Source organism: Stenella coeruleoalba (assembly GCF_951394435.1).
Source record: "Stenella coeruleoalba genome assembly, chromosome: 2".
NCBI classification, from domain to species: domain Eukaryota; kingdom Metazoa; phylum Chordata; class Mammalia; order Artiodactyla; family Delphinidae; genus Stenella; species Stenella coeruleoalba.
The window spans coordinates 109,712,165-109,736,238 of NC_137147.1; the positions used below are offsets into that span (position 1 = coordinate 109,712,165).

General features: G+C 48.2%; 1 protein-coding gene across 1 annotated transcript in view; it reads left to right on the forward strand.

The window, feature by feature from the left end:
* CRTC3 (CREB regulated transcription coactivator 3) overlaps window positions 1-17,556 on the forward strand; it is a 99,977-nt gene extending 82,421 nt beyond the window's left edge. The window contains exons 9-15 of the mRNA XM_079910122.1: window positions 1,308-1,357; window positions 6,822-7,039; window positions 7,505-7,803; window positions 11,734-11,934; window positions 12,022-12,102; window positions 13,542-13,644; window positions 14,084-17,556. Of these exons, the coding sequence (XP_079766248.1) occupies window positions 1,308-1,357; window positions 6,822-7,039; window positions 7,505-7,803; window positions 11,734-11,934; window positions 12,022-12,102; window positions 13,542-13,644; window positions 14,084-14,292 (1,161 nt within the window). The 3' untranslated portion in view covers window positions 14,293-17,556. The remainder of the gene's footprint in view (window positions 1-1,307; window positions 1,358-6,821; window positions 7,040-7,504; window positions 7,804-11,733; window positions 11,935-12,021; window positions 12,103-13,541; window positions 13,645-14,083) is intronic.
* Window positions 17,557-24,074: the final 6,518 nt, after the last annotated feature.

Genomic DNA, 24,074 nt, shown 5'->3' on the forward strand with positions numbered 1-24,074 from the left:
GTGTCTGCCCTGGCCCTGAGATGTGCTGTTGCAGTTGTTTGTATTGTCTCATGCTTGACCATCGCCACCTGTTCAGGCTTCCTTTAGTCAGTTCCAATTTCTTCTGCCAAGTCTACCAAAGTCATCATTAGCATTAGGGTGGGCTTGAATGGTCTTTTGTAAAAGCAAGATGTTTTGATGTTTAGTCTTTTGGGGAATAAAAGAGATTTAAAATTCACATGCTTAAACATAGGAGAAGCAGCCTTTGGCTATGGAGGCCCAGGCGGTTTTGGAGGCTTTTATCGGAGGACAACTGTATCTTCCCCACAAAGGGGGCAGTGGCATCCGCTCTTCCCCAAGTACCAGGGAAGATGTGCTCTCTCTGGGAAGAGGTGTTCATCTCCTCTTTTAGTTCTTTTTTTGCCACACCACACGGCTTGCAGGATCTTAATTCCCTGACCAGGGGTTGAACCCAGGACCATGGTAGTGATAGCGCCGAGTCCTGACCACTGGACCACCAGGGAATTCCCTCATCTCTCTTAGTTCTTATGGATTTGCAGTTCTCCATAAATCATTTCTGGGTGAAGAGTTGAGTCAATAGGTTCATTCATTTTATATATATATATATATATGTATAGCACCTGTTGCTAGGCATCCTGGGTGCAGGGATACAGCAATAAACAAAATGAAAATCGCCCCCATCCTGGAATTTAGATTCTAGTTGAAATATTTTTTTTCTTCTGACATTAATTTCCTCTTTCTTCATCCTGTTTTATTTTTCTCTTTTCTTCTTTTCCTCTCAGGCCAACTGGAAAATGAATGTTTATTTAAAAGCTCTGTATGAAAAACATTGGCCTTTTATAAGAAAATAATATTCATCTAGAAGATAAATTAAGAAAGCATCAAATTAAGAAAATTTGTTAATATTATGCCTCCGTTATGCCTGGAAAAGTCTAGTCAAAGCTTAAATGGCGGGCTTCCCTGGTGGCGCAGTGGTTGAGGGTCTGCCTGCCGATCCAGGGGACGCGGGTTCGTGCCCCGGTCTGGGAAGATCCCACATGCCGTGGAGCGGCTGGGCCCGTGAGCCATGGCCGCTGAGCCTGCGCGTCCGGATCCTGTGCTCCGCAACGGGAGAGGCCACAACAGTGAGAGGCCCGCGTACCGCAAAAAAAAAAAAAGCTTAAATGGCTGCCTTGTGGGGATGCTGTTTATATGTGCTGACTCTCATTTGCACTGACTAGAGTCCCAAGATACCTGCAAAGACGCTTTTTAAAAACCTGAATTTGGCTTGACAGTGAGTAAGCCCAGCTTTCTGTGTCTCTCCCCAGATCCAGTCCCTGTCAGGGCGCCCTCGATCCTGTGATGTCAGAGGTGGCAGGTAAGTAATGTTCTTTGAGTTCTTGGCTCGGAGGGCATCCTGAAGGTTTTCCCAAAAGGGAAGTCTTACTGCTTCATCAGAGAACTCTTGAGAAATTTCACTTGTTATACATAAGTTGAAAGTCAACTGAATTTTCACAAAACAACAGCTCCCTTTTGGTACTCATATATCATTTAAAGTAATTATATTACATAATTGCAATAACAAATAAAACCGCCATAAATACATTAGAGAATAACACAGCTGACTCTCAGTAAACACACAACTCCACGGGTAGAAGCAGAAGCGTGCCCGCATTGAGAGGGGCCCACCAGCCTTGCACCTTTGGCAGCTGTGGGCCCCTGGCAACTTGCTGGCACAGAAGTTCACTAAGGGAGTTTGTACAAATGTACTGAATGCCACAGAACCATACACTTAAAAGGGATAAATTTTATGTACGTATGTTTTACCACAATTTTTTTAAATTAATGGAAGATGCATAAATAGGAAAATTTGCAATATAAAAAATTTCTATGGAACAATTAATTAACGTATTTAGGAGTATACAACTTTACTCCCTGAAAGAGTTGAGACAGCTTTCAAAAATATGTGTAGTACTACTAAAAGATTAAGATGTTCTTGAGGAAATTGGGACCAAGGAAGAACACGGAGACGACAGTTAAGGAAGCCCACATGTTGACAGACACTGTGAAGACGCAAAGACAGAGCCCATCAGTGCCATCACTTGAGTGACACAGACGCCGGGCGATTCTCGCGCGGGTCTTCACAGAGAGGACCGAGCCCTTGGGACGCACAGGCGGTGTCCGGAGAGCACCAGGGGAGCCACCTGGGGCTGTTGACCACAGCATCCCTCAGGGCTGCCCCGCGGGCTTGGAACCAAAACCCGCTCAGAAGCGGCAGCTCTTTCCGGGGCCAAGATCATGTGGCTTGAAATCAGGACCCTTGCCTGATCTAGCTGAGTACAAGCACGCATTTCAGAGGGTCTGCAGAGGAACTAAATCTACATCAGGCCATCCTATTTATCATTCTCCCCAGTAAAGCCTTTTCTGGGTATCTAACTGCAGTGAGTTCAGGGCATTCCATACTCAGTAGCTGGAGTGCAGGCATTCTTTTTGGCTAGTTAAATATAAACGCATGTAATTAACAGCCCGCTGAGCCGCGATGATCGGAAATTCAAAAAGCCAGCCAGGACACGTGACTGGAGAGAAGACCAGCACCCCTAGAGGTGTAGGATGTCCCCACAGATAGGGCTGAGATTCTTCTCAAGGGCTCATTTTGGCTCAATCCTCAGACAAAGGAGTGATGGAGGCCCCGAAGGCCTACATTTCAGAAGGGGGCTACGGTACTTTAAACCCCTTGTCCCCACCCCCGAGAATCTTGAAGGAGCTGTTTCTTAGATAAGGAAAGTTGCTTTCTTGTTCTTATGTTAGAGATAGAATTCTATTCAGTGATTCCCATTCATTCAGGTATTGATTGACCCCCTAATTCTAGGCACTGGGGTAGAGCAGTGAACAAAACAGATCAAGTCTCTGCTTTCAAGAAGCTAATGCTCTAGTGGAGCGAAATAGGCAAAAACAATTAAGCAAATAAATATATGTCATGCGTTGGTAAATGCAGTGAAGAAAAAGCACAGTAAGGAGAGAGGCAATGAAGGGTGTCTGGGATAAGATGATATGTCACCAGAACCTGGATGAAGAGGAGGGGAGGGCAGAGGGGACAGCAAGACCCTGAGTGCAAAGACCCTGAGGCGGGAGCATGCCTGCAGAGTATGGAGGCTGGTGTAACCTGACTCAGAGTAAGGTCAGAATCATCAGAGGGTTTTGAACGAGGGAGAACATAATCTGCCTTATATCAGATCCAAGAGATGACTCCAGCAGGTCGCAACTATATTTGGAAAGTTACAAATTGTATTCCTCTCAATTGGAGAGAAATTGCTCTGAATGTCACTGACGACCTGGGCCGTGTTTGTCACAGTTACCTTCTCCATCCTTGCTCTGTGCTGCTAGACGCTGTTCAGCCTTCCCCGCCCCCGCCCCGCCCCCCCCCCCCCCCCCCCCCCCGCCTCCTTCTGCCTTCATTCCGACCTAAGCACCCATGGAGCTCTCTTCTCTCAGTCAGAGAGCCCATCTGCCCTCATAGCAAGCAGCTCTGGGTTCTCAAGTTTATTTCCTAGTCCTTGGCCTTAACACTGCAACCAGCCATCCGAGAGACAGTATCACATTCAGTTTTTCTACAACCAAAATCATCCTTCTTCCTCATCCATCAAATCGGACACCTTTCCTGCTTCCCCATTTCTTTTCAAGCCTCCACAGTTATCCCAGTCCTACTTTTACTAAGAAAAGAGAGACCATCAGGAATGAATGCTCAGCTTCCCTCCCGCCCCTACTTGCCCCCTCGCCATCCATTTTTGTTTCTAGTCTTAGGGACACAGGTGTCCCTCTGTTCAAGACTGTTAGCCTCACCCATGTCCCTGACCCTTCCTGAGTCCTCTCTCTCCTGCTTATCCTTCCCTCTTCTATGTTTTCAGCCTTTCCCTCTCTACAAGGTTTTCTCTCTGCGTTTAAATATACTTAAGGATTCTGCACTAAAAAGTCCTTCCGTGACCCTGCATTCCCTTTTAGTTACTTCCTTCTCATTTCCAGAATTCTCAGCCACACTTTCTGAAAGAGTATTTACTCTTGAGGCCCCCTCACTGCTTGTCTATTCCTCAACCCACTGTGGCCGGGCTTCCACCCCCACTGTTCCGATGGAGCTGTCCTCAGGAGACATCCCATGACAGGTCCTCCCGTATTACAGAAACTCAGTGTCTAAAGCAGAATTCGTTGTCTGACCCCACCACCTACCCTTATCCCCAGTCTACTGGTGTGCCTCCGTGTTCCCTGTCCTAGTAGGGGTGGTTCCACCAGTCCCCATGGCAGAAAATCGGGAGTCATTCTTGAGTACTTGCTTAAATATCTCCAGAAGCCCTCCCTGTCTCTCCACCTCCATGCCCTCATTATGTCTAGTCTGATTTTCAGCAGCAGCATAACTCACCTCTCTGCCTCCAGGCTCTGCTTCTCACACCCTGTCCTCCCTCCCCCAAGTCTGTCCTAAGAATGATGATGTCTTTTCCCTGCTCTCAACCTTCCACTGGCTTCTTGTCATCAACGCATTAGTGTAAGCCTCATGTGCTTTCTGCCTCCTCCTCCAGGCCCATCTCCCATCATATCCACCCCTCCTAAACTTGACCTTCCTGCAGCAGCTAAGTTCCTAGGGCACACAATATAGTCACGTGCCTCTCTGCTTTGCCTGTGCTGGGAACTCTACCTGAAATGATTTCCCTGTTTAGAGTGTCTGAATTCTCGAGCCTTCCAACTCAGTTCAGACGTCCTCCAGGAAGCCCCCTCCAGCCTGCTGGTCATTCCCTCCATACCTTATACCATCAGGTTCTGTCACTGTACAGTAAGTCCCCTACACACGAACCTTCAAGTTGCAAACTCTCAAAGATGTGAACGTGCGTTCACATGTCCAGTCACGTAAGTTAGTTCACGTATCTGGTGTACATGGTCACGTGTGTGCATCCTCTACAAGTGGTTGTGCTTTTGTGCTCTTTACAGTACTGTTTAGAGTACAGTCCTACAGTGTCTTTACTTCAAGCCCAGCATGTCCGGAAGCAAGCGTAAAAGCAGTGGTATATAGCCAGTCGTGGTAGTTGGGTATCTAGGCTAACTTTGTTGGACTTACAAACAAATTGGACTTATGAACGTGCTCTCAGGATGGAACTCGTTCGTACGTAGGGGACTTACTGCACTACTGAATGGTATTATGTTGCAAGTTGTTTTCTTTATGGCTCTTTCTCTCTGCTCTGTCCGAGTCTCTTGAGGCCCTAATGCCAGTGGCTGGCACCCGGGAGGCGCTCTGCTGGTGTGTGCTGTATTGAGTCCGGTGTCCTCAGTCGAATTCATAATCTCTCCCTGCCGCCCCATTCCTGGCTAACGGCACTTCCTCCAACCATTCTCCTCCTCTTTAGCCTCTTTGTTCTCTTCCTAGATCATACCTGAACCACACAGGCGCTTCTGACTGGTTCCCCGCCCCTCTCTTTCTGCCCCCTTAAGCCATCCTCCACGCTGCAACCACAGTGGCGTTTCTAAAATGTGATTCTGATGCTCCAGCTTAATCCTGGGCTCCCTGTCTCCTGCCTTCCCTGACCCAGACTCTTCAGAGCATCATGTCATCATGCCCTTGATTTCTCCCTTACCTGCCTCCCCCACCTCATCTCCTGTCCCCTGTTCCCCACTCTGCCCCGACACCTTGGCCGTGCTGCGCTGCTTGCAGTTCCATGTGCACAGGGTCATGTGCTTGGTCAAGGCTTCCCTTCCCCACCCATCCTCACAACCCCAACTCCTGCTTCTGCGTTCCCAGCGTCACTTGTATCGGACCTGGCCCAGCGAGCTTCCTGCCGTACTGCAATCGCTTGCCTTACCGGTCTGTCTCTGGCCTGCCCGTGAGCTCTAAGGGCAGTGCCCCCTCAGCCTGGGCCACGCAGCCCCTCCCTGGGCCCACACTTCAGAGGTCTCTGCTCCCGTGGAGTAAGGAGTCCAAGGAGCCACAGGGGATGCGGAGCTTGGCCAGAGCTGGCCCCTAGGCTGGGATATCCATAAGCGTGCCCTGCGGTGCAGAACAGGGCTGGGGGGAGAGATGGTGGCATGGACTGAGGGTCGGGGCTGCCTCTCTGCACGTTCTAGTGTGGAGCTCCAAGGAGTCGGAGAATTCTGAACTTGAATCTGGCCTTCCAGGCTATTACAAAGGTACAATTTGTCAAGACAGAAACATAGAACATAATTCATTTAAAGATTTATTGATTTGATTTATAACTTTAAAAAATTTAAACTAGACGGTGTACTAGGCCTCCGTTTGTACTCTTGCTCCAGGCCTGCACACACCCTGCTCATTCATCATCCCACCTCCAGCAGTTAGCCCAGTGCCTGGGCACAGAGTGACCACCCAACAGATTCTGACAAAGGAATGGTCACATCTCTTTCTCACTTTAAAGTTTATGAAAACTGTAATTGAAAAAATATATCTTGGAAGGCATCTGGTTGATACAGAGATACTTTTTTTGGTAGGAAAGATAATTTAGCAATGTAGCAAAAGGAACGGAATAAATAGAAAGAAGTGCCTCACATTTTATATAGTGCTTTATAATTTTCAGAGTACTTTTGCATCAATAATCTACTCTTATCTCGGAAAATATTCCTGTAACGTGGGCATCCTTAGTCCAACATACCAGGTAAGCAAATCGCACTTCAGAGAGGTTAAGCCAAGGATGCAAGTTTTCGGGACAAGGAAGAGGCAGAGTCTACACAAGGACTTAGATCTTTGGCTCCAACTGTTTTTATTGAACAAGGAAAAGTATCATACATGTCCTATTCCCCAGAGCAGCGGAATGCATTTTAGAAAGTAATACTTATCTTTCTTTTTTCAGCGCTTTTCCACACAGTGGTCAAAACATGGGCCTCTCACCCTTTCTGGGAACCCTGAACACTGGGGGGTCGTTGCCAGATCTAACCAACCTCCACTACTCAGTGCCCCTGCCTGCCTCCCTGGACACCAGTGACCACCTCTTTGGTAGTATGAGTGTGGGGAACAGTGTGGGCAACCTTCCCGCTGCCATGACTCACCTGGGCATAAGAAGCTCTTCTGGTAAGTATTCCCCACTCCATAAGGACCTTGTCTGTGTCCCCTGGTGGCTTAACCATAGGTGGTACCTGGCCAGGTGGTACACTGGACAGAGGCTTCCAGGGGCCCTGCGCGGAACTGGTTGTCCAGCCCTGGGGTCTATTCCTTGGGTGGGAACAGAGTACACTGAACATTCACCTCTGCTGCCCCCACCCCGCTTACCTAGTCCTGCTCTCCCAGTGTGATTTACACAGTCTCCTTCCTGAGAAAAAGCCATTCTCATCTTGATGGCATCGTCCCTCTCAGTCTGAGTGTACCTTTTCTTTGCCGTTGGTACCATTTTCAGTAGGAGAGTTGCCCAGAGCTCCTTCTCATACAGAATCATCATCAAATACAAATAGTAGGAAGTCGAGTTTTCTCTAATCTTTGGAAAACAGGAGATTTGGTCTGAAATTATGACAAGTAACTTGTGAATGTGTTGTCTTCTAGGTCTGCAGAGTTCTCGAAGCAACCCCTCCATCCAGGCCACGCTCAATAAGACAGCGCTTTCCTCTTCCCTAAACAGCCGCCCACAGGCATCTGCTCCCAACGCCTCTGCGCTTCACTCTTCGCTCCGTCTCTTCTCCCTTAGCAACCCGTCTCTTTCCACCACAAACCTGAGTGGCCCCTCTCGGCGTAGGCAGCCTCCCGTCAGCCCTCTCACGCTTTCTCCTGGCCCCGAAGCGCATCAAAGTTTCAGCCGACAGCTCTCTTCAACCAGCCCACTGAAGCCGTATCCTGCCTCGCAGGTAAAAGCAAACGAACAGTGAAACAGACTGAAGCAGTTAGGAATTGGATTAGGTCCTCACACCGAGCGCTGTCTGTTGAGGTCTGAAATGCGGTCAGTTCTCACTTCTGTGCGAAATCAAATGATTCAGAACGCACTAATGATTTTCCAACAGCAGATTTGTTGTGTTGATTGCTCTTAAGCAAACGCTGAACAGTTTGCAGTACTCTGGTGAAGTTGGAGCTGGAGGGAAGGGTCGGGTGTAGAGGGCGCAATCCAGGCATGTCTGAAATAGCTAAGGGAAGCCAGGTTGGGATTTTAAATTTGGTATGGAAAATCAATAATTGACTCTATGAGCACTTTGAGCCACAGAGGAAAGCCACGGAAGACATTTAAATACCTTCCTGAAGCTTTGATATTGGATTAGACCTCTTCCCTAATTACAGCAACAGATTTCATCAACAATACTTCTATTGTTGATGAAATGCTAGGTACAATAGGATCATATCTCTGTAAAAGGACCCAAATAAATCTGTTTAGAAAGAGGCACATTTTGAAGTCACAAGCCTGTTACAGAAATTTAGGGTGGGAAGGTCATATTTTGACTTGTTGACTTTGTTTCTATTCTAAGTTCTTAGGGTGGCTCTTACTACCATCATGAATGAATATGTTTTTAACCTGTTGGTCACTCTCTAGATACATTATAACATCACTTACCACTTCACTATAAATGAGTAATGATTTAGCAAGAAAGAGTTGACAGAGCACAGCAGAAGGAGTTAGCAGGTCCAGTTATTAGTCACTCTTTACCAATTAGTAGCTACGGGATTTTTATTATATGAGTAATCCCTTTCGGGAGAGGGTAAGAGGGTATTTCATAATTGTTTTTTTAGTGCTTATTTTCATGTTATTGGATTGCCTTTAGTTCTATTTTGCACGATTATTTTATAGGATATAAAAATATTACTCCTTCTTTCTAGTTACATTTTAAGGAGAGATAAAAAGCATCCTTTTAAAGATATTTTTGTTTGCTTAATATTTTAAAATATTTTTTTTAAAATCAGTGTTATTCGTGCACATAATTTAAAAAGTCAAATACTTCTAAAGGGCTTGTTGTGAAATTACAGTTGTCTTCCCCTCCCTCCCCGACTAGCCATATTTCTCACTGCCTGGAGATGGCTACTTTTGACCATTTTAGCTACTCTCTTTGGTATATCAGCATTATTTCATGCTTATTTTGTTCTAGATTTTTAGTGTTAGGTACTATCTAATGACATCCTACCATGGAAGATTAGGGGTTAGTTCTCTTTCAACTCCCCCAATCCCCTCACTCCCCACTCCCCACACGTATTTCCTACTCAGCCTCCTCATCTTCACAATGTGGTTTATTATAGTTTTGTTTAGAGCAATACTCAGTGTTTAGTGTTTTCATGGTTATAATAATGCAATCAGAGTTGAACCATAGTTTACTGTGAAATAACAAAATGAACATCTTTTTCTCCTGGGAGTTAATAAATGTCTTACTTTTTTCTCTGTATGTATTACTTATTCAATCCCAAACTCTCAGGGTTGGGTAGATCTCCTCTCAATACAGTTAAATATGAATCCTCTAGTAGCTTTACAAGAAAGAGTACATGTGACCTGGTGTGACTTCACCATGTCTTCATTCTGCCCACCATTTAACTAATAATTGGCTAAGCATAGAATTCAAATTTTAAATAATTTTCTCTTGAAATTTTGAAGGTATTAATCCATTGCCTTTTAGTTTCTAGAGCTGCTATTGAGAATTCCAATGACATTCTGATTCTTTTCTTTTTTTTTTTCCATTCTGATTCTTAATACTTTGAATTAAATCTCCTTTTTTTTCCCCTCGAGAGGCTTGTGGGATCTTCTTTTTGTCCCTAGTGTTCTGAAACTTGAAGATAATGTGGCTTGATATGAGTCTGGCTCTTTGGTGAGTTTCTTCAATCTGGAAACTCATTGCCTTCATTTCTGGGAAATTTTCCTTAATTATTTCTTCAACGATTTCTTCTCTTCAGTTTTCTCTGTTTTCTCTTGAATGTATGAATGTTGGATGTCCTGTACTTTTCCTCTAACGTCTTATTTTTCTCTCCTCTTTTCTCTCTCTGTCTTTTTTCTCTTCTTTCTGAAAGAGTTTCTCACCATTATTTTCCATGCTTATGTTGAGGTTTTCATGTCTGCTCTCATACTTTTAAATTGCCAAGAATTTTTTTGTTCTTCTTCTCTGAATGTTCCTTTTTTATAGCGTCATACTTATTCCATGGACGCCATATCATCTTTGATCTCTTTGAGGTTTTTAGTGGTAATTTTTATTCCGGTTTCTTTTATTTTTATTTTTTGTAATACGAATTTTCCAAATTGCATAGAAGTAGAGAACATAATATAATGAATCCTCTATACCCATCATCTAGCCTCAACAGTCATCAGCATTTTTATAATCTTGTTTTATCCGTATCCCTACTTTTTTTTATATGTATATATGTTTTGGCTGTGCCGCACGGCACGTGGAGTCTAAGTTCCCCAACCAGGGATCGAGCCCACGCCCCTTGCATTGGAAGTGTGGAGTCTTAACCACTGGACCACCAGGGAAGTCCTCCATATCCCTACTTTAAAAAAATGTATATGGAGGTACATATTACAAATAGTTTAATATGTATTTCTAACAGATAAGGATTTTTTAATAGCTCTAAATATTATAATGATAATGTTGTTTTTCATGACTCCTTCTTCCTACATAGACTTCTCCAAGTTTCTTTTCTCAGTTTGTCTGCTTGGGTCTCTGACTTTCATTCACATGCTTTCCTCATGGTCTGGTGATCCTTGGCACCCTGCTCGTGTTTATGAACAGGACAGACACACACAAAAACTGATTGGAAGCTCTGTGTAGGTGGGTGGGCTTGTTGAGTATGGTCTTCATGGTAGAGTGATCTAGCTCAGCCATTTCCTTAGGGAACCTCTGGTGTCATAAGTTGGATTTTCTCCCAGCCTGGTCAGATCCCCAAAGGATGCTATCCCGATCTTGCTCCTGGCATGTGCCTGGATCCCAGCACTCTGAGATCTGAGTTGGGAAAGAGAGGTGGAGGACTCAAGATGCGATAGTGGGCTTTCTCATAAGCCCTGTGTTTTCAGGAGTGCCTCGCCTTCTAGGGTCTGGTGCACCCCAGCCAGAGACCCTGAGCTGTACTCTCTCCAGAGCACAGCCCTCAGTCTCCCGCCGTGCAAGGGTCCTGGAACCTAACTGCTGCCCACGAGCTCCTCCAGGTTTAGCTCCATCTTCACCCGCTGCTGCCTGCTGCCCCGGTTCCAGACCCCTTTAGGGATTCTGTGATGTAAACCAGAGTGTCTCTTGATTTTCCCCACTGCCAGCTTAGCATTTGGCTTTCTCAGCTCTGCTCAGCCTGCTACTACTTGTCCATCTGCTTTTCATTTTCCAAATTTTGTTGCCATTTTCTTCTTTCTCATTATCTTTGTCCTCGTGTTGTTACTTATCCTTTCATGTTGTTTATGTTTTAGTGTTGTTTATTAATGTTTATGGTTGTTTAATGTTGTTTTAGGGGTTTTAGGAGAGTTTTGGGAGACAGCAGAGCTAAATGCTTTTTTCAGTCTTCCATTTTTAACCAGAACTTTTGGCTGTGAAAAAACAAACATGATTTTCACTGAGAAAACTGAGATGAAACTGGTTAACTTGGCTGGGTTTTGTTTTGTTTGTTTTTTAAGACAATAGAAATTGTCGTTGAATGGAAAATGTTTTGTGGGGAAGTGAGATTTGAGATATACTTTGAAGGATACAGAACTGGGCTTCTCAGAGCATAGTATAGACTATCAGGGTGAGGAAAATCTCAGGGTTTTTCCTCACTTTGACATTTCCTAATCATAAAGGACTTACTGCTAGAAACTCAGAAGCTAAGTAGTTGGTGGCTTTGTTTTTCAGATGGTGTCCTCAGATCGAAGCCCGCTCTCCTTCCTGCCCACAGAAGCTCAAGCCCAAGTGTCACCCCCGCCTCCTTACCCCACGCCCCAGGACCTCCCCCAGCCTCTGCTGCAGCAGCCCCACGCCCAGGAGCCCACTGCTCAGCAGCCCCAGGCAGCCCCATCGCTGCCCCAGTCAGACTTCCAGCTCCTCGCGGCCCAGGTGAGTCCCACCGGGAACACCAGGAGGAGGGAACGCTTAGGTCGCCCCAAGTTCCAAGCTAAATGGTCCCCTCCTTCTTTCCTGAAGGGCTCATCTTTGACCAACTTCTTCCCAGATGTGAGCTTTGACCAGCCGTCCATGAGGCCAGGCCCAGCCTTTCCTCAGCAGGTGAGTGGTCGCCAGGGCCTGCCTCTTCCTCGGAGCAGGAACTGCCACAGTCAGGCCTCTTCCGTGCGTGGAACCCACACCAAACAGACTTGGTACTGCACTTCTCTGACCTCAGGTGTGCTCAGCGGCTAGGAGAGCCTGGCACCGCCCCGAGCCCTAGAGGCTGGTGCTGGCTGCCTTAGTTAATTGTCAGGCCTCAGCAGAGGACCTGTTTGAACAAGTGGTAGAAGACTTGTGATGACACTCTAGCCATAGAATTGTAGAGTCATTGATGCTGGAAGGAACCGTAGCAATTCACAGATCTATCTATCATGTTGAGGAGACTCAGACCCAGGGAGGGGCTTTGCCTCGGCCTGAGTTGCTGTGCCCTGCACAGTGTGTGGCCTCCTGGGAGCTCGTCCTGGCTGGGGCAGGGGTCAATCCTGAAGGTACTTTCATTCAGGCTTTTTCTTTTGCTTTTTAGTTTCTCCCTAACACAGACCATTTTTTAATATCCCTAGATTTTATAATATTCAATAATTATGGTTTGGGCTCCAGGATATATTATGGAGAGAAGGAAGAGCACTTTCCAGAACTTAATAATAATAACAGTAAAATAAGTAAAGACAGATGTTTCCTGAATAGGCCATGGGGAAGCCTCGTGGTAAGAACCAATAGTCCCTGCCTCCCCAATTTCTAAAGAAGCCATTTGAGTCTAGGTGAGTCAATGTGTTTCTGAAAAAATGATGGAAACTCCTACTTTTGAAAGATTTTTTTAAATGGTTTAAAAATTAATTTCAGGAACGGCACCTAAAGTAGGCCCCAGAAACTGGGAACTTCATGGTGATCTGTACATATTGAAGTTTCTCTGGTACTCAAAGGTTATATAGTTAATAAATTTTCATTAACAAAAAAATAAAAATAAAACAAATAAAGTAGGCGCCAGTTCTAACCCATCCTCATAGAGGCTTTCTCACAAAGAGGGGCTTGCCTGTGGTTCCTCCCTCTGAGTGAGAGAAGGAGAAGGTTCTGCTTTCTCATTTTTCTAGAAACCAGAGAGGAAAAGAGCCCATCACTTCCTTGGTTACAGACAGGGCCTTTGAAGGGCTCCACAGGTGGTAGTTTCCAGAGGCCTTTGTGTGCTGAGCAGGGGAGGTGGCTGAGACCAGAGGGCCCGCAGAAACCATGGCCAGTGGTGTCTCCTGGGATGGGATAGAGGGCCAGGCAGTGTGCAAACAGGGACATGTGTGGCCCTCAGGGGCCCCTCCTCTACCGCAGCATCCCCCTGCCTGAGCAGAATGTTCTGTGTAGGCTGTCACAGCGGCCAGGCACTCTGGGATCCTAGAGAGAAGGGACTGTAAGAGAGCGTTCACGTCTGGTTTTGCTCCGGGAGCACACTGCACTGTTCTGTCCTTGGAAACAGAGACCGTCCCTTACAACGTGACCTTTGTTGCTTCCAGGTGCCCCTGGTGCAACAGTGTCCCCGAGAACCACAGGACTCCTTTCATTTGAGACCAAACCTGTATTCCAACTGCGGGAATTTCCCAAACACCATCCTGACAGGTGAGTGCTGCTTCTTTTATTTCACTGTGTTTCTACAGATACCACTGTAAGATAGTTTAGACAACATAACATTATATGAAGCAGAAAATGAAACTTTACCTTTCTGAGATGCAGGTGTCCAGCCCCAGAGACTGTGAGGCAGTAGGGAAGGGGCCTGGTGACCCAGGTCTTTTCCGAACTACGTAACTTCCTGTGATTGACAACTGTTCCAAGGGAGAAAACCTGCAAAACTGGGAGTTGTGGGACTGACTGAAAAGAACATAGATTCCAGAGCAAAACCGTAGGCCCAGGAGTGGTTGGGACACAGGTGATGACTGTCCTGGTTGGGAAGATGACAGGAACGGCATTTTGGGGGTTGTCATCAGTTGTGTCCTCTTAGTGACCTGGGCCCTCGCGCCTCCTAATCCGCATTGTTTTCCCCTCCCGCTGCCCTTTCCAGAAGACTCGAGCACCAGCCTGTTCAAAGACCTCGGCAGTGCTCTGGCAGGCATGCCCGAGGTCAACCTAAACGTGGACACTCCGTTTCCATTGGAAGAAGAGCTCCAGATCGAACCCCTGAGCCTGGACGGACTCAGCATGCTAAGTGATTCCAGCCTGGGCCTGCTCGACCCCTCTATTGAAGAGGCACTTCGAGCTGACCGACTGTGAACAGAAAGGAACGGGGCGGGAGGGCTTGTTTCTGAGACAGAACGGAATAGGACGGAGCCAGCTGCAGCCCTGGGCGTTAGTTATCACGGGCTCTGACACGGAAAGAACCAATTCCTTGGCTCCCAGCTCGCAGACAAGGTCCCATCTCAGACGCCGTGGCTCATTCTAGACCACAGAGCTGGGCGCCGCCCCTCAGGCCTGCGGCACAGGTCCTGTTGCTGCGGGCAGGCTGCTCTGGGGCTTCCGATGAATTGGTCGTCACCACAACCGTTACATCTTTTACTGGCCATCTAATGGGTCAAATGTGTAAAAATATAGCGAGAGGCCTCAGTAGCCTTGTGTAGTGCTCAGAACCACTGATCTCAATCAACACTGAAGAAAGGACCCGGAGTGGGGGGCGGTTAGGGGCCACAGGCCTTCGGAAGTTCGCTCAGCATCCAGCAACGGTACCACAGCCCCACGATGCCTTCTCTGATCCAGCCATCGTGCCTCAGCGGCGGCAGGATGTTCCAGGGCAGAGCGGAGGGCCAGGGCTCTCTCAGAGGCCTCAATTCTAACATGAAGAAGGCTTTTTACCACAAGTCCAAGAACAGACTTGAGTTAAGCAAACTGAATTCTAATTTGTCCCCCCCCCCCTCAGTTTGTAATCTCTTTTCTGCTGCTTCAGAACCCCTTTTCCTATGGACAAGAGGAAAAGGAAGACTATTTTATTCAGTCACTGAAAAAAAAAAAAAAAAAATCCCCTGGTGATAGATGAGCCTGAAGAGAACGGTGCTTCTTCTTAGAGGCTGGGGAAGAGAGAAAGGGGGCTGCAGTTATCTCAGAGACACACGAAGTCCTCCAGACAAGTTCTGGACCGTACAGGCCTCCCTCTCTACAGACCAGCTGGAGGGGGTGGCTGGAGGTCTGGATTGGGCCCACCCAGCAGCTGCGCAGCAGCAAAGGGAAGCTGTTTCTCTCTGGAATGGGGGTGGTTCATATAACCCCACTAGACCGTAAGCTCCTTGAGGGCAGGGACTGTGCCTTAGTCATCATCGAACCCCTAGCACCTAACAAGTGCCTGGCGCTGGGCAGGTGCTGCAGAACCGTGCGTTGAATGCACACGTGAATGAGTGAATGAATGCACGAATGAATGAATCTGCTTTGCTGTGAGGCAGTCTAATCTTTCACTGTTTCTGTTCCTTACCAAATCTTCTCAGAGCTTCAGCTTTTCTAACACTTGTGCCTGTGGTTAAGTTAAGCACGCACTTTAATATGCTTTTAACACTAGGTGACCAAATCCACGGTTAGACTGCACGCCCTGTGCTCCTCCAGAGTATGCAGGTAGGTGGAAACTGTCTTCTGAGTGCATCCACAGTGGGTCAGCAAACTGAGGCCTCCCACCTCCCGGGACCTCGGGGGTCCTGGCCATCTCAAAAGATCTTCCCTCTCAGACCCAGGTTTTGTTCTCGATTGTGTTAGGAAGAGATTCATTCTCTGAGGTTGAAGAAATAGTCTATAGTAAAATGAAGGCCTAATTTATGAAACCATCATTAGTCATCAGTTTCTTAGCACAAAACAGTATTACTATATTTCCACCACCATCTGCCCCCTCTGACTTAGTCCAGGCCAGCCCTTGACCAGAAACCTGATGGGTGGGATTAGAAGCCGTCTGGGGAGGAGGGTGGGCAACGGGGCCAAATGCGGGCATGGGTAGACAGCACAGAGAGGACAGACACACTGAAGGAGGGATGAAGATGCCGGAGCCTTTGCCCAGACAGCCGGTGTCCTTCCAGGAGACAGCAGGGGTGTTGCTGAAGGGTCCAGACTGTTCCCACCCAAAGAAGCAAGGCTGCACCTTGTGGGTCTGAATCTGACACGTGTGCCTGGTGGCCGGAGGGGTCTGTCACAGCGTCCTGGGCTGTTAACCTCTCTAGACCTTGTCTCATTTCCTTCTGTCTTCAGGGGGATCCCTTCCCTCCAGTCTTTCCAGTAACCTCGATCGTGCACTGCTCCATCTTCACTGTGGAGCCCAAGTCTTCCCACCTCACGTTCACCCTGAACCCCTGCTACTGAATTAGGAAGTCAAACCAGAGTCCTCCCTGCCTGAGCTCTGGCTCAGGGAGAGGCAGTTGGCCTCCCCTTCGAAGCCATATTTCCAGTTAAACTTCCCAATCTCAGAGGGCAGTGACTTTTTGTTAAAGTAAAAGGGCCTTTCATCGTACCCAGCACCCCAGTGTGCCATAAGAAGCCAGATCCTGGCTGCCTTCCTTTGTCAGAGCCCCCCAGATCCGATCTGGCCTTTCAGACAGGGAGGAGTGCTGATGTTCTCAGAGGTTTTTTTTGAACAATGGAGGTTCCAGGATAATCTGCTCTTTACACAGTGCCTTACCCACGGGGATCACTAGTGTCAGGGTCCCAACTCTCTTTGCACAGCAGCCCAGTCTTACAGCTGGAGACCCTGAGACCTACAGGACGAAGTGTGCTCCCCCTGGGCATTCGCCAGGGACTCGTGGAAATGGAGGCTCCTGGGAAAAGTGACTTGTTTGGGGTAGTATAATGATGACAGTGAGGTTTAGCACTGAATTCAATTTGTCCTGAGGTCCATCCATCCCATCTTTTCCTGTGAAAAGGTTTTGGGCATTATATAACCCACGTTGCTTACATGGTGTCAAGGACACCCATGGACAGGAGTCGCCCTGACCTTCTCACTGCTGCCTTCGCAACAAACCAGGCGTGGTCCTTGGCACCTGAAGTGGCTGCAGACTTCAGAGTAAACTATTTTTCAGTATTTAGTTTTTCACAAGAAATCGATGGTTGTACTACTCTCATTTACTAGCAGTTAAACAGCATAGCACTAAAAACCTATCTGTATTTTCTATTTTTCCCTTCTGTACGTTTGTGGTTTTCAGGACATACAGTGTCAGGAGAAACTTTGATGATGTCAAGATCAACATGAATTCTCCATTGTCCTGTTTCATTTCTCCTAAGTCTACTGTATATTACCCGAGCTGAAATCTATATTCCAGTCCATTTGCATATTTGAAGACATTTCCAACTCCGCCTCTCATCGCTCTTCTGATTCATGCACAGACGGTTCCGAGCGTGTGTCTTCCACTGCTTCGTGATGGAACCATCACAGCAACTAATCAGACTTCCCGCCAGTATCCTAGTTCCCAGGTTCCTTGTTAAACAATATTTAAAGATTGGAATTTGTACAAAGTAGCTTCCAAGTTTTATAATGCATCATTTTACATCTTTCGTAATTAAAAGCAGCACAATAAGGTTGTTTGTGCATTTGGTGTTTTTCTTCAGCCTACGGTGAGGTGAACTGGCGGAGAGCCCTCCTCGCTCAGCTCAGCCTGCAGTTAGAGATTTCTGGTCCGTGGCCCGCTTCTCACGTGTTCTTAATACTTGCTGTTGCGCCCAGTCCTGAGAGAAGTTCAGAAGGAAGTGGAGGCACGCTGTTCCTTTGAAGCCACGTGGACCCAGGACAGAGACATCATTGTAGGGGCTCAGGATTCTGCTCCCCCTGCTGGCGCCCCTTCCAGACCCCCCGCCTGCCCTCCCCTAACACCCCTCCCCTTCTGAGGTTCAGGCCACTGATGCTACTCTGCCTCATGTACCGGGTCTTTAGCCCTTTCTCCCGTTTCACCAAAGACTTGGACTCTGTTTTCTACCCCCAGACCCCCTCCCCATGTCCCAGCAGGGCCCACAGCCCCAGCCTATCCAACAGCAAACAGCCTCGGCTGCCTTCAGAGACCCACTTCCCCAGCCACATGCAGGGCTTGTCATAAAGGTGACTCTTCTGAAATCCTAGAAATCCCTTCTCTGACCCCAGCTTCCTGAGCCACCATCTCTACTCTGGTCCACACACACCCTGTTATTTGACCCAACCGAGGATTCTGTTCCTTGTCCCTCCTCTCAGTCTGCCTGTCCTCTCCTGTCCCTTCCTTCCCCGGCCTAGCCCACAGGGTCAGAGGCCTTCATGACACCCTCACCAGCCCTCCTCTGCTCTGATCCTGAAAATTTCTCTGCCAGGAGTCCTGCCAGAACCAACCACCACACACTGTCCCTTAACCCCGTCCCTCTCCTGCCATCCAGGGGCACTCCAGACCTCTCCTCTCCTCAAGGCCCTCATCAGGGCCCTGCTCTCCTCATGAGCAGGAACTCCAAGCCCTCAGGGGGCAGCTCCCTCCGCGTCCCAGCTGCTCCCACCTGCTCCCCACTCCATTCTTTTTCCTGGTAAACTTGCCCAAATCTATACCCATCCTTCCCACCTTCCCCTCTGCCTTACCTGGTTCTCCTTTTTCATGTGTGATTGATCTGTGCTCCCTCCAAGGATTCCCTGCCCTCCGCCAGGCCTCCTTCTCATCCTCTCCAGTGGCTCTTTCCCCTCAGCCTGTAGATGGTCTCCTCCTTGCTAAAAACAAACAATGAAACAACACTCTCCTCCAACCATGGCCCTGCCTCCCTCCCTCCCTTCCTGGAAGAGTCGCTCATGCTCAGCTCCCTTCTCAACTCCTCTGGCCTGTCCAGTCCCTCTCCTCCTTGGCCCTCCCCTGACATTTGAGCCCTGAGGCCGCTCCCTTTCCCCCCAGATCCTCTCTCCAGCTCTAGTAAATCCTTTTCCTCTTGTTCTCTCAGGGCATATCCATCTCCGATGTGTACCCTCCTCCCCTGCCATCTCCTCTCTCAGACCCACTGTCCCCAGGCCGTCACCTCCAAGCTGATGACTTCCCACATCCAGCCTCCTACCCCACGTGCCTGTCAGCGCAGGCCCACCCGCACTCCACCCCGTGCGGCCCGCTGCACCATCCTTCACGGGTCTGTGGACACCGGCAAGCGTTCATCATCACCTGGGACACCGGCCTTCCCCACGGGGCTCTCGACTCTGCAAGGACAGGGGCCGTGTCTTCTACCTGAATTCTACAGCCACGGTGCCTGGCATGTAGTAGGTGCTCAATACAGTAAGTCCCCTACATACGAGCAAGTTCCATTCCGAGAGCTCATTCGCAGTCCAACAAAGTTAGCCTAGGTACACAACAAACACAATCAGCTATATCGTACTGTACTGTAATAGGTTTATCATACTCTTCACACAAATAATACATAAAAAAACAAAAACAAACAATAGAACTTAAAAAAATTTTTATTTATTTTTGGCTGCCTTGGGTCTTTGTTGCTGCGCGCGGGCTTTCTCTAGTTGCGGCGAGTGGGGGCTACTCTTCATTGCGGTGCACAGGGTGCGCGGGCTTCTCACTGCGGTGGCTTCTCTTGTGGTGCACGGGCTCTAGGTGCATGGGCTCAGTAGTTGTGGTTCGCGGGCTCAGTAGTTGTGGCTCGCAGGCTCTAGAGCGCAGGCTTAGTAGTTGTGGCGCATGGGCTTAGTTGCTCCGCGGCCTGTGGGGTCTTCCTAGACAAGGGCTTGAACCTGTGCCCCCTGCATTGGCAGGCGGATTCTTAACCACTGCGCCACCAGGGAAGCCCAAAGAAAACATGTTTAATCTTACAGTACAGAACCTTGAGAAGTACAGTAGTACAGTACAACAGCTGGCATCCAGGGGCTGGCATCGAGTGAACAGGAAAGAAGAGTTACTGACTGGAGGAGGGAGAGGAGGTGGGAGACGGTAGAGCTGAAGGATCGTCAGCAATAGGAGTCGAAGGGCGAGCTGCAATTTCACTCACACCAGACGCTGATGGCACAGGTTCCTTGCTGCAACCAGATATATGTTTGCCTCTTTGAAAGTTCGCAATTTGCAGGTTTGTATGTAGGGGACTTACTGTAAATATGTTCAAACTGCTAACTACTGTCCGCCCTCTCGGATCACAGCCTCTAACTACCCTGATGCTCAAGCTGGAGAGCGAGCCCTTCCGCATAGCTCTCCTCCTCCCCTCAGATCCAGCCTGAGTCCCTAAGGGCTGCCTCAGCCCCCATTCTCCCTCTCCTGAGCCTGGCAGTAGCTTCCCATTTGGCTCCCTCCTCCTCCCTGGCCCACTAGGCAGCCTCTGCCTCCCCTCAGAAATTAGCAGAGGGACAGGTTTTACTTTTACCTTTGTGTGCCCCAGGGTTCTTATCTTAAAGCGAAACAATAAGTACCTCCAACCCCACCCTGGTTTCACAGCTTTGTAGAGGGTGCAATGAACTCATAATGAAAGCACTTAGAATTGTGCCAAGCACATCGTAAACACTCAAGAAATGTCAATTATTATAAATATCACTTGTTGCACGAATTTGCTGTCCTTTCAAACAAAGGATGCACACATCTTTGTAAGTGCTGAATTTGTATAATGCTTGCTTTGAAATACCAAACCTTTGTATGGGGAGGAGTGTTTTAAACTGGTCGTATTTAGGTCCTGTTTGCCTAATGAGCCCTTTACCATTTGCAAGTATGGAAATTTTACCCTAAGCCAGTTATATGGGCCTGTGTCCCCATGTGGACACTAGATGGCGCTGCAGCATAGAGTGGCTGTTGGGACCTGGAAAAAGCCGGCAGTGCCACCTGACCCTCTCCTCTCCAATTTAACCGTTAGCCTGGGGTGGCGGCACCGTGGCTTAGAATCGAATCCTATGATGGCAGAGTGTATTAATGTCTCTCTAGTGACCGCTCCACTGTGAACACTCAGACCCTGCACATCACACATCCCTCACAGCAGCCTGGACGTGAGGCAGGCCAAGGACGGCTTCTCGGGTTTCCGGATGAGGAAGCAGGCCCAGAGCAGCACAGAGTCACCCGGCGACACATGGAGCACAGACCCTGCACGCGGCCGGGTCCCCAAGGTTCAAACGTGCTGGTGGAGCTGGGGAAGCGGCGCCGCCGGGCCTCCGGTGCCCGGGCCACGCACCCACGCCTCCCAGGGGCTGGACTGACCCCCTCACCCACCCGGGAACCAGACGGTCCGGCAGCGCACGCAGGAAGCACGAGCCAGAAGGGAGCACCCGATTTTCTCTTTTCCAGAAATGTATTTTCAGTTTTTAAATAAAAGGCTTTGCTTCTACAATAATAGTGAACGCACATTATAAGAAATTCAAGGGACTTCCCTGGTGGTCCAGTGGTTAAGACTCCCAATGCAGGGGTCCCGGGTTCGATCCCTGGTGGGGGAACTAGATCCCACATGCTGCAACTAAAAGAGCCCTGCAACTAAAAGAGACCACATGCAGCAATTAAAAGATCCCGCGTGCTGCAACTAAGACCCAGCAGCAGCCAAATAAATAAAAAGAAAGAACTTCCAGTAACACTGAAGAGCACAAAAAAGAAAATTTTCAAGTGCTCTGGAAGGCCAGCACCCCCAGAAGCATCGAGGGAGACATCTGTCTATGCACCTATTCAGAGAAAAGGACAGGTAGATTGATGGAAATTTTTACCAAAAAGTGTTCACACGGTACGTGCTCTTTTTGGGAAAAGTGTTTAACAGAAAGGAAAAAAAAAAAAAAAAAAAAGAAGAAGCCTAAATGTAACTAAAGAAATTGCCAAGCTGCAAATAATTAAAAGGAAAGAAAAATACCCAGGGACTGAATTCATTCTTGAAATATGCTTCAACTGTAGATGGCATCTCTTGACAGCCTGTGGATTTAGGATGAGGAAATGAGCTCACCCACTTCCTATCTCTTCCCCCCTCCCAAATGTTGTGAGTTCTTATTTTTACATTGTCAAGGTTTGTAACTACCTGCATCCTGTCCTGTAACCATCCTTCCCACCATTGTTTGGCCCCTGCTCTGTGCGTGCGCGGGTCCCCTGCTCACTGCCAGTCCTTTTAGAGTGGGTTTCCCAGCCCTCCATTCTTGAGTTCTTGACTTTGATTCACCTCATGTTTGACTTGACTTGTCCCCAAGAAGTCTGTTCAGGGAGGGCTTTGGTGGTCACAGCCAAGAGGGGTGGCTGCTAGGAGCAAGGTTGGAGGCCTCAATTCTGAAAAGGGGGTGGGCGGGCTATAAAATCGGCTGATTTATGCCCAGTGAAACTGGCATAAATCCCCAATGTAGGAACAAGCACTAATACTTTCCAGTGTGACTCCTTGCTGAACAGAGTCTTCAACTTGTATTTGGTTGCACATAGTTGAAGTCTTAGAATTTGGAAATAAAGAAAATGACTAGGGTGGGGAACCCAGAGAGTATTGTTTTCTTTTTTTTGGCCGCACCATGCAGCATGTAGGATCTTAGTTCCCCAACCAGGGATCCAACCCATGCCCCCTGCATTGGGAGCACAGAGTCTTAACCACTGGACCACCGGGGAAGTGCCTTGTTTTCAAAGAAAGGACATGCCAGATTTCTGGCTCAGGGGGCCTCTGTGACCAGGCCACCACCACTACCCTAACAGCACCCGCCCCCAACACACACACACACACACATACACACACACACACACACACACACTTCATACCTTTGACAGCAGTGCCTAATCCCATATTCACCTGGAAAAACCCAACTTCTCCTTCAAGACCAAGGTCAAATGACACCTCCTCTGTGAAGCCTTTTGTATGTTCTGGATTATTGCTTGGCAAATATTTACTTCTCTGCCTTCCCACTTTGGCAGTGGTATACCTCCAGGCCCCTTTGCTCCTGGGCTCTGCTATGTGACTTGCTTTGGCCAATGAGATATTTGGAGACAAAACGTGGAGTACAGCCTTGGCATGAGCTGGTGGCAGAGCCCACCCACTCGTGTTTCTGCCATTGCCACAAGCACACCTTTCCCTGCATGGCCTAGTGGTTCCAGGAGAATGAGAGGCAGGGTAGACCTCCATGTAATCCATGCCCAGGAGCCAGTCTAACCAGGCCCAGCTGAAATTGTCAGGGCTGCCCCAGTCAGTGTGCAGACACATGAGCCAGAAATAAATGCTTGTAACAGTAAGTTATTGAATTATGGGGTCATTTGTTATGCAGCATTGTTGTGACAATAGTTGACTGATACACGTTCTCTGTTCATTTCCTCTTTTGTGCTTGAGATGCACTTTGTGCCCACAGCTTTACTTATTAACTGTAGGGCTGATTTTGTAGCAGAGTCTGCCCTCCCTCTGGCCTGTGAACAGTTTGAAGAAAGGACTGCCTCTCATTCAATTCTGACTCCCCAGTACCCAGCTAGATGGCACCCAATATCATTCTTTCCATCAGCACTCTGTCCAGGATAGCCAAGTCCAAGTGGAGAGCCCAGGCCTCTGCTTCCAGGACTCACCTGCAAGTATGGACAAGAAGGTTCCAAAGTCCTAATCTTCGGTACCCACTGCTGGGGAAAACACTCAGGGCATAGCTGCTCTTACCTGGGAGCACCAGGGACCACAGTGGCTGCTTTCCTAGCCAGGTAGTGTATGAAAACAGGGAGAAGACCCTGGTAAGTAGATGTAGGGGGGTGGGAGAAAACTAAGCTCTTTGTCCAAATAGAAACAAAGAGCCTTGGGGTATGGAAATCCTGGAAGCCTTCCTTACAAAGTGCCCGGGTATCCAGGGGCAGTGAAGGCCATGTCACTAATATAATACAGACCCACCCTGGGAGAATGAGTACTGAGAGCCAGGGTTCTGGCACAAGGAGAGCAGCTGTGGACTGGGTTTTCCAAACTCTGCCCATCAGCATCTTGCGATGCTAATCCTGGTTCCACCTACCCTACTTTCCTTAAAATTGGTCATCCAAACCAGAACACATTGGTGAGTGAAAGGAGACACTGTTAATAATTGTGCCAGGACAACCAGCATAAGCAGGGACATATGGTCAGGCCTGTGTATCGGACCAAGACCTAGACGCAGTACTGCTCAGGGGCCAAGGGTGTAGGCTCCAGAGTTAAGAGACCTGGGTTCAAATGTGCCTCTTTGT